At 37.9% G+C, this 10,495-nt stretch overlaps 1 protein-coding gene across 1 annotated transcript; it reads right to left on the bottom strand.

The window, feature by feature from the left end:
- Positions 1-6,752: 6,752 nt before the first annotated feature.
- LOC113635459 (fucolectin-4-like) lies at positions 6,753-9,789 on the bottom strand. The gene is made up of 5 exons (XM_047816676.1): positions 9,759-9,789; positions 7,390-7,657; positions 7,190-7,232; positions 6,916-6,994; positions 6,753-6,825 (listed from the first exon to the last, which is right to left on the bottom strand). The coding sequence occupies exons 1-5, from the start codon at positions 9,787-9,789 to the stop codon at positions 6,800-6,802; spliced, it is 447 nt and encodes a 148-aa protein (XP_047672632.1). The 3' UTR covers positions 6,753-6,799.
- Between the last annotated feature and the right edge of the window lie 706 nt (positions 9,790-10,495).

Genomic DNA, 10,495 nt, shown 5'->3' with positions numbered 1-10,495 from the left:
ATGAAAGGGCCCTTACTTCTCAGGGCACATAAATTGCCTGGAGATGACGGCTGGGTTTCTAGCATTGAAACACTTTCTCCTACACCTCAAAGGCTGCCATGTGTTAGGGCACACAGACAGTAGTGTGGTGGTTTCTTATATCAGTCATCAGGGTGGTCTGTGTTCGCGCCCCCTGTTCAGGTTGGTGCAGCAGTTTCTGCTCTGTACAGAAACCAGATTTCTTTTGCTGAGAGCGATTTTAATCCCAGGGCATATAAATCAAAGCTATTCTGGGCCCTGGTACAGACAATTTGCCTCGGCATGTCCAAGGCTATTCTGCACCCCAGGGCAGGTTATGTCCCTAAGGTGCCTAGGATGGCAGGTTGTCCGGTCATTCTGCAGGCCTACTGTCCCCGCCCTATGAGTCGGCGGTACAGGAGAGGCTGCATTTGCTTTGGCCAGTAAGGGCCTTGAGAACTTATGTCCACCACATGAGCTCGTGGTGTAACTCCTCCTCCCCTTTTGTCTGTTTTGGGAGCCAGAAGAGGGGTTATCCGATTTCCAAACAACACCTGGCGCACTGGATAGTGGAGGCCATTACTCAGGCCTATGAGGAGCACTCTATAGGTACTCACTCCACTAGGGGTATTGCCTCGTTCAGTGCCTTAGCCAGGGGTGTTCCCATTGAAGATACTTGTGCTGTGGCGGGTTGATCCTCTCCGCACACCTTTCAGGTTCTATAACCTAGACTTGGACCCCATTCCAGGGCCCCAGGTCCCGCAGGGCTACGTTTCCAGGAACACACTAAATCATGAAAACTACACCAGGTTACGTATGTATCCCAGGTCCCTGAGAAGAGAACGAGACCCTGCTTTGCTGGCTATGACCCGGGCATCCTCTTGTGCTTCCTTCAGACACATAGAAGCTGGAGTAATCTGACGTCAGTTCTGAAGCAGCATCTCGTTACCTTCTCAGGGAACAGGGTTACATACGTAACCTGGGGTAGTTTTCTTAGTTTAGTGTGTTCCTGGAAACATATCCTGACATACAGTAAATGTATAGTTTTGCCAAAACTTACATAGAGAAAGTTCCACATATTTAGTGTTGGATCATGCAGGTATTCAAGTTTCTATGATATAAAAGCAGCATTCAGCAATGTTGTCAATGTTTGATTTTAGAAACAATCTGTCCTCATATTTGTGATAAATGGGTTGATTTTAGCACTGACAATAGCAAAGATTGCTAAATATCCATCCATCCATCCATCCATCCATCCATCTTCTACCGCTTATCCGGGGCTGGTTCGTGGGGGCAGCAGACTGAGCAGGGATGCCCAGACTTCCCTCTCCCCAGATACTTCCTCCAGCTCTTCTGGGGGAATACTAAGGAGTTCCCAGGCCAACCGAGAGACATAGTCCCTCCAGCGTGTCCTAGGTCTTCCCCTGGGCCTCCTCCCGGTTGGACATGCCCGGAACACCTCCCATGGGAGGCGTGCAGGAGGAATCCGAAACAGATTCCCGAGCCACTTCAACTGACTCCTCTCGAAGTGGAGGAGCAGCGGCTCTACTCTGAGCTCCTCCCGAGTGACCGAGCTCCTCACCCTATCTCTAAGGGAGCGCCCAGCCACCCTGCGGAGGAAACTCATTTCAGCCGCCTGTATCTTGTCCTTTCGGTCATGACCCAAAGCTCATGACCATAGGTGAGGGTAGGAACGTAGATAAACTGGTAAATAGAGTATAAATATCAATTTTTTGATATTGCTAAAATTGCTAAATATCATGGATGCTAAAAAAGGGTCTCATAATAACAATGTAACATGTTTATTTAAGTAAATGGAATGCCCTGAACCCGTGTTTTAATTTACATATAAAATAACAAAAAAAAAAACAACAACAAAATAATAAAAAAAAAACCACTGTTAATAATTAATTTGCTTTACTGAAAATCATCAATGTACAATTTTTGGAAAATATAAACAGGCAAGTGGTTAAAACTGGTAATGCAGGAATGAGGTTTTACTCGCTGGAATTATGTGTCAATTCAATTCAATTCAAGTTTATTTGTATAGCGCTTTTTACAATAGAAATTGTCTCAAAGCAGCTTTACAGAGCATAAACACAGAGCAGAAGGTAAACATAATTAATGATAAAGGAATTAACGAATAATAGAAGAAATAAGAATTAACAGAATAAAAATTCTAGATTATTATTAGATGTATATAGTTCACAGTGTGTATGTATTTATTCCCCTATGAGCAAGTCTGAGGTGACTCAGGCAGCAGTGGCAAGGAAAAACTCCCTTAAATTGGTAAAGGAAGAAACCTTGAGAGGAACCGGACTCAAGGGGGAACCCATCCTCATATGGGTGACACTGGGGTGTGATTGTAATATACAGTCAGTTAAATGTTGTATTGGTGTGAGGTTCAAGGACTTCTGATCTCCTGAGTACCACAGAGTCTAACTGGAGATGTCTCAGGATTCTTAGAGTCGGCCTCGGCTCAGTGGATGTCCAAAGGCTTCGTCCCACAGAGGACGTTGGGAGCTGGTACAGTGTCTGGATGCCTCGGGATAGGTACAAAGAGAGAAGCAGTGGAAAGGGATTAACATATCTGCTGTTCATAAAAATGTGCTGGTCTGATGTACTGGTGCATGATATTATGGGATGTATTATGTGTACGCCTCCAGACATTCTGGAGCCAGGTGTGGGTGTGTGACGCTGTGGGGTGTAGCCCTCAATAAAATCGTAAAACGGAGTGGTCATCGGTTAATTGAGGAGTAGATGTTGAAATTTAGGGTGCCTGGGACATGAAATCTAAAATGAACGGTGCCAGACGCTACAATACATTAGTTGATTTAAGCACTGACAATAGCAAAGATTTCTGAAAATCATGAATGCTAAAACATAAAATGTTTATTTAAGTAAATTGGGAAAAAAACATAAAAGATAAATAAATAAAATAAAATCACTTAATAATTAGTAATTTATTTTGCTTTTTTTAATATCACTGTAAGTGGCATGTTAAAGGAACGAACAAAGTAAAACCTCGTTCCTACATAAACTCAGTGTAAGGAATTCTCATCTGCTGCCTGGACAGGATAACCATTCTTCCATCTGCTGCTCGGAGACAGGCTAACCATTCTTTCATCTGCCGCCTGAGCAGGATAACTAAATTCAGCCATTCGATCTCTGCTCGATTTTTGGTTCCTGGCGAGTAGGGGTGAGTGGGGTAAGAAGAGCCAGATTTTACTTATGTGGATCTCCAGGCAAGGGAAATTTAGACAGAAGTAAAACGAAGACATCTACTGTTAATTTGGGATGTTGCCTATCAACTGGAAATAATAAGAACGCACCTATGACATAGATCCTTGAAAATATGACCTCAGAAAAAAAAGTGTTCATGTGACTCAACTTACACCAGGCTAGGGGTACGTTGATCCCAGTCAGTGGGTAAATTGAGCCATTTGGGGGTAAATTGACCATCCTATTTTATGTAAGTATAATATTACAAAAAACTTTAAAAAAAGTTATTTAACAATACACTTACCTTTCCAAACAATGTAATTTATTAAAGCTACCTCAAACAACACAAAACAAACCAGTTAAAGTTGAAGTCCAACCTTTCAAGGTTTAGGAAGCTTTCAGTGGGAAAGATCCTACATAGAGGTGGAGGTTGAAGCCATGGGTTGATCTTCTACAGACGTAGACAGCACATCAGGGTTTGGTCTGTCTGACAACATGGATGGTTCAAACTCTGCATCAGAGAAAATATCTCTGTTGTAAGGAAAAATCCTTGTGGACCTGAATTCAGAACAGATATTCCATGGTGTCATTGCTGACATGAAAGCCTTGTTCACACATACAGGGATGTGGTACAGTATATGCTGGCTGTAATTGGTCTTGAATGGACCATAGACACTCTTGTCCAGAAGCTGCAGGCGATGAGATGTGTGGGGTGGAATTGTAAGCATTACAATCCCCTTTCTCTTTGCTTAAATCAAGTAGTAGCACTATGAGATGGTCAGAGGAGCACTTGGTATGCTGAACCAGATGTTCAAAGAACTCTGCAAAGGTGTCTTCATTGATCCAACCACTGGTTCAATTTACCCCACATCATCTGACTCACTTTGCCCCATAGCCACCTTTTTGGTAAAAATGGCCTAGCTTTGCAATTCAGGCTAACTTTTAGCTTCATGATTCACATGGTATTATATGTTGACAAATCACCAAAATGTACCATACACAACTTTAGACCTAGATAAATTTGCTTTGACACAACAGAGAGTATACCTGAAATGCAGAAAACCTTTAACAAGCAAATACGTGTTTTTGTGAGAAAAAAAAAACAACTTATCTCTTGTCCCATGTGCTCCTCCTCTTCACAAAAAATTACAAATGATGGAGTCCTTCAGAATGTATGGTCACATTACAACAAATTTGCATAGTTGCCCAGAAACAGGGGATGGGTCAACTTACTCACTGGGTCATCTTACCCCACTCTCCCCTACTCGGGAGAGTGGAACACACACGAGTCAAAGTCTTTCAAAGAGAAGTTCCGAATTTTATTAGATAAAACAGGAATATATAGTAGTACAAGGAAAGGGGGGGTGTAGTGGGTGTGTACTGGAGCTTAATGCTAGTGTCTACAAAAGCAGCCTTGGCCGTTCTTTCAAAGTAGGAACTCGCCAGCCAAAGTATTATGTTTCTTACAACTGCTTTCGGTGTTGAAAGTGTGATACGTGCAAAGCAGGGGGTCCCGCTATGGTGGGGAGGGGGTTAAACTAAGGTCAAGGCATCTGTGTGTATGTGTAGGTGTGAGGGAGTGTGTGTGTGTGTGTGTGTGTGTGTGAGAGAGAGAGAGAGAGAGAGAGAGAGAGAGAGAGAGAGAGAGAGAGAGAGAGAGAGAGAGAGAGAGAGAAAGAGAGAGAGAGAGAGAGAGAGAGAGAGAGAGAGAGAGAGAGAGAGAGAGAGAGAGAGAGAGAGAGAGAGAAAGAACAATGTGCTCTGTACAGAAAGTCTGCAACATTATCAGAATAGATTGTTTTATGCAAGAGGATAAGAAACTCATGACTGACACAAAAAAGAAATAAATATTCATGATCATAAATATTCATGATCATTATTATTCAGTTTACAGTGTTTTATTTTACCCTGTTGTCTAAAATGTGTTTTTAGTGCTACTATGTTGAAGGAGCAGTTCTGTTCCTCCCCCATCATGTTACATGGAAAGTCTTACTATTTTAGAAAGATTATTGAATATATCTACTCAATCATGTCTGTGGAAAATTGTTACTAGCTTTTACAGTGCCAACTCACAGCCAGAAAGAAAAAACCCTCAACAACCCTCGCCAGGTCACGCTTTCCACTTCCTGGTTCAATGATTTTTAAACTACGCTCTAATGTAAAAGTATTGTTAGTTATCTTTACATTCTATTTATCGAAACATAATCACTTTGCTTATTCTTCAGATTTTTGCGATCTATACTAAATATACTAAAACTATACAAAAATTAAAAAATAATTTCACATAGTGTATAGTATATAATAGGAATAATTATTTTTAATATAAACATTTTTTCAAAATATATAAAGTAATTAAAAATTTACCATAAGTTCATAAGTAAATACCTCTAACCAATAAATATGCATCATCAGCTCTCCAGAAGTTCCTTCCAGGAATTTGCTGCATTCCAGGAATCTTCTTCTTCTTCTTCTTCTTCTTCTTCTTCTTCTTCTTCTTCTTCTTCTTCTACATAGTTAAGACATGCTTCTGCTTCTTGCATGTCAGAATGACAAAAGTCTTGACTGTTGGTCAGGGAAAATTCAAAGCAATGTCAAAATAAATTTTATCATAGACATGTGTGTCAAACACAATCTATAAATTTGTAATTAATGACTCTATTAATAGGCTTGTTTGTATTGTAGCAGATACTTTTAAAACATTGCAGGAAGATTATTTTGGATAATAAATGGTTAACTTCTTATTTCGGTTAATTATTTATTAATTAATTATTGTCCACCGTATCTGAAATACTGCTGGCTGGACGTTGGCAGATTTGACCTGGTGGAGAAAAATAACTGTTGCTAGGTAATACTTAATGTACTGTACATATCATCATATTTTTTTTATATTCATTAACCGATTTCAGGTCCACCAATAAAATATATTATTTTGGTTGTAAACAATTCTCAACTCAGCAGTGAGAGTGATATGGCATTGCATTCGTATGTGTTTATTTGGTGCAGCAGTAGCAATAGGTTGAGTCACTGTTATAATAGTGTAGAAATAGTGCAGTTAACAGCCTTTCTACTAATAGAGGAGGAACAGCAAGCTGTGTAGCACAACCGAGAGGAAATAAATCAGTCTGACTGATGAGTATAGCTACAAGGTATTGTCAGGACTCAGCCCGAACTGTTGGCCACATGCCTTTGTTTACCTTCCTCGTCACGTGTCTGCCCCGCCTTCATCTGCCCCTCCCTGTCTCCACACCTGATCCTTATTGTGTCATCATTGTCTTTTTATATTTAAGTGAGCGAATCATTAGTTACATTTACCCTTCGTCATGTCTAGTCATTGTTAAGTGTCGTCATTTGTATTGTTTCAGTTATCATCTTTTATGTCTTTGTCTTCATTATTTATTAAACCTCATTCATTTGAAGCTATCCTGCATATGGGTCTGTCTTCTCCATCCTCGGTTGTGACAGGTATGTTTACCTAATAAACTGACAACTGAGTGTACATTCTCACAAACACATACCTTTTGAATAATTTTTTCCCTCATGGTATGGTTGCTGAGATCCTCAATGCTGTTAAACTTTATCCTCAGAAAAGCCTTTTAAAAACAGAGACTGCAAAATAAGTCAACAATGTTTATATTTAGGAACAGTTTTAAAATATATTTTAAATTAAATGTAATTTATTGAATATAGAAGTGGAACCTGGAACCCCATAGACTTCCACTTCACAGAGCGTGAGGTACTGAGCAATATTGGGAATGATCACATTCACGTAACGACCCTGCATATTACATAGTTTATGTAGTTTATAGAGGCACCAGCAGGCATGCTAGGGATAACAACACATCTACAGAGAGAGAGAGAGAGAGAGAGAGAGAGAGAGAGAGAGAGAGAGAGAGAGAGAGAGAGAGAGAGAGAGAGAGAGAGAGAGAGAGACTATATATGAAGACAAATATCAGTCACAATTCCACATTACCTTATGAGCAATTTTAGTGGAATGTTTTAATGTCTTATTAAGACTTATAGGTAGTTTTATGTAATGTTAATAGAGCTTCATGATTAAACTCTATAAACATACTATATTACTATTACATACAACCTATACCAATATTTTCTAATACATATTTATGCTGACATACTTTTAATGAATTATAAATGTATTTTTTTAAATTTCACCTGGGGTTATTGTTGCCATTGTTGATTAAGGAATTGCCAATGTGGATCTCAGCACCATTTATCCGATCTGCACAGGCGTCTCCTCTGTTAGTGATGATTACATTGCTAATGTCATACACCGCCAACAAATCCACACCATAGTCAACATTTGTGTGTGTACATGAGGAGGCACTCAAGACAGATGCTTTGTTGCCATCAATAGCAAAGGAAGCATAATAATAGTTGTATAAAGAAGACTGTGTTGCAATTCCTCTTAAGGCCACATCGACTGGAAGGGAAAAGAGAACACATTATATATGTATAAACACACGATTGTATTTGTGTATACATATGTATTCTTTGATATTATTGCCTTGCTGATAGGTCAGTATCCATTGCAATGACAAAATGCATATCCCTGTACAGAAATATATAATCTAAAATTACACATTTCATTATGTGCATTCTAATGTTAACAACTGATTTTTTTTTTTGAATTCCTACTGTATGTGAATTGAATGAATTCTCCATTTCCTGCTCAAATTAAAAGAAATAAACTTAAGACAATTTATAACTGCACTCAAGAAAAGAAATGAAAAAGCCAATCGAGGAAGCAATGTATAGCATTTAATAGTTAAATATGAGATTTTACAGAGTACATACAATTATATAAAGCACATATATAATGACTTAGGAAATATATAATGTATAAAGCCTAATAAAGACACAGCTTACCTCGCTGGATATAGGTCAGAAAGTCTTCTCTTCAACCCTTTTCAGCTCTGAGTTGTCCATTTGGCGTTTCAGTAAATGATTATTTAGATTTTTTTAAAGGCACCTGAACTTTGTGTTTTAAACATTCAAATAAGTGACATCTTGTGTCTATAAGACCTTTTTAACTTATTCATGAATTAATTTGTTTTGTTGCAACTGCAAAAACAAAAATGGTACATCAGCCAGCTGTCATTTAGGTCATCTGATGGTCAAGTAATAACATCTCCATTTGAACTGTTAAAATTTGTTAATTTTATTTTAAGTGGAAATTGTTTTCAAACAATACTATTAAACATGTAATAATAATTAATCATCATTATTATTACTTATTTTAAACTGCTAAAGCATAAGTAACTACATGATTTTTCAATGGTTTATATTGTAACAGATGTAAAGTACCTTCAATCCATTTTATGCGATTATGACTTGGCATAACAAAGGGAAGTGGTGGCACAGTGGTTAAGATGTTGCACTACTAATTGGTAAATTAAGTTTGCGAAGTCTTACCCAGAACCACCAAGCTGCCTCCTAAAGAAACAAACCATAAACTGCTCTAAATAAGGGTGTTTGCCAGATTCCATAGATGTAAATGTATGACCTTCTTTCAGAAATGGTTTTAGAAGATAGTACTTTGCATGAATTTTGTATTAGGCTACTCAAAGCAGCTAGAATGCCAAACGTTTTGAATTCTTCTGGAGGTATTTTATAAAGAACAAAAATTATTATTGGTTAGCTGCACAATGCATACAATCATACAGACACAGATAATACCTTCAATTAGTCACATCACATTAAATTTAAAAATGTGATCTTAGTGATCTCAGTGATAATGGTATGGTTTTAGGGCAGACAGTCTTGTTTGATAATTCTTTTAAAGCTGATCTATAAATTTTCACGTACAGGAGTCACCGCAGTTTACAAAGAATGGTGGAAAAAAGTTCATACCTTGTTTATACGAGTGGTCAGAGGAGAATAGCCATACTAGTTGGAGCTGACAAAAAGGTAAATCTAAGCAGAAAAGTATCTTAGAACATCCAACAGGTCAAACCAAATGAGTTGGATAAGCTACAACCAAAATAGGAATCTGAGGCTACAGTTGGCATTGACAAAAATGTATATCCTGATCTAATGAATATAAATTTCTATTTGCTATGTAGATGACAGGGACAGAAGTTGGCATGAATCCCAACCTGCCTTGTGTCAACAGTCCAGACTGCTCCTGCTTGTATAATCGTATGGGGAATTGTTTCTTTCAATGCAGTCATGCCAACATAGATCAAAGGAATATCGGCAACACTATGCCATGAGGAATTTAGGCTGTTCTAGTTGAATTGGGCCACTAAGGCTGTTCTACCACATAGTAAAGTGTTTTTAATAAAGTGGCCACTCAGTGTATATACAGAAGCTAAAGTCAGGCACTTCAGGTGCATAATAAATGTATGCAAAATACCACTTTTTAACACTCTTTGCATGTAAACTACTTGTCTTCATCCTCAGACTACACAGAGTTCCCTCCTTAAACTATCTCTTGCTTTTATATTTATTTCTTTACATCTCACAAAATAATGTGGGCCTCCCAGTCTACCTCCCTTTTTCTTTGCCAAACTACTCCACACATTCCCTCACACCAAATGCTTCCTTCACCATTATAGAGTTTATTTTGTCTACATTAACTCAAACCCTATGCCTTGTTTTCCCACTTCATTTTCAGCAGTTTCTTTTTCTAAGCTATTGTATTTAAAACTGCACAGGAAATTTGGGTTAAGAGCATTTTGTTTTATTTTGATTTGCCTTTAAACAGTAATTTCCATGCTATATTTAAACAGCCATTTAAACAGATCACAACACAAAATTTGTCAGCAAAAATGTTTCATTTATTTTAAGTACTTTTAAAGAATGATTTGGTCATTCTGAACAGTGAATTAAAAACTTAAAAAATATATAAAATTTATTATTATAACTTTTAAATGGAAGAAATATAACATATGTTGCTGTTGCAACTCTTGAAAAGGCGGAACATATATTTTAATAAAAGAGACACGGACTCTTGCTGTTGTCTGTGTGCTGAGCTGTATTGGCTGTGACGCACAGCATAACTCGTGTCAGCTACTCCCGGCAGCCTTTGAGTTCCTCCTACTGGACACTCCTTGAATTACATCTCATTTTAGTTAATCAACAGAATTAGAACAATAATAAAAATCACATGATTAATTAATCTTTTTGCCTTAGCAAAAAGCTATGAACTGTAAAAGTTAATCATATCGATCTTAAAATTAGATGTCGTCCCGACATCTTGCAATTCACTTGTGCTTTTTTTTAGAGTAACATAAGTTTATTAGTCTTTGTTTTCTGT

Source organism: Tachysurus fulvidraco, chromosome 7 (assembly GCF_022655615.1).
Source record: "Tachysurus fulvidraco isolate hzauxx_2018 chromosome 7, HZAU_PFXX_2.0, whole genome shotgun sequence".
Lineage (NCBI taxonomy): Eukaryota > Metazoa > Chordata > Actinopteri > Siluriformes > Bagridae > Tachysurus > Tachysurus fulvidraco.
The sequence above is the reverse complement of the archived record's forward strand: the minus strand, read 5'-3'. Positions and strand labels throughout refer to the sequence as shown.

What these genes read in the sequence shown, in the direction of transcription:
- LOC113635459 (XM_047816676.1), bottom strand. Translation starts at nt 9,789, where the DNA reads ATGGTGAAGGAAGCATTTGGTGTGAGGGAAT. An exon ending in AATGGCAACAATAACCCCAG is followed by an intron (nt 7,233 to 7,389) that starts GTGAAATTTAAA and finishes ACTACCTATAAG; the next exon opens with TCTTAATAAGACATTAAAAC. An exon ending in GGAAGTCTATGGGGTTCCAG is followed by an intron (nt 6,826 to 6,915) that starts GTTCCACTTCTA and finishes CTTATTTTGCAG; the next exon opens with TCTCTGTTTTTAAAAGGCTT.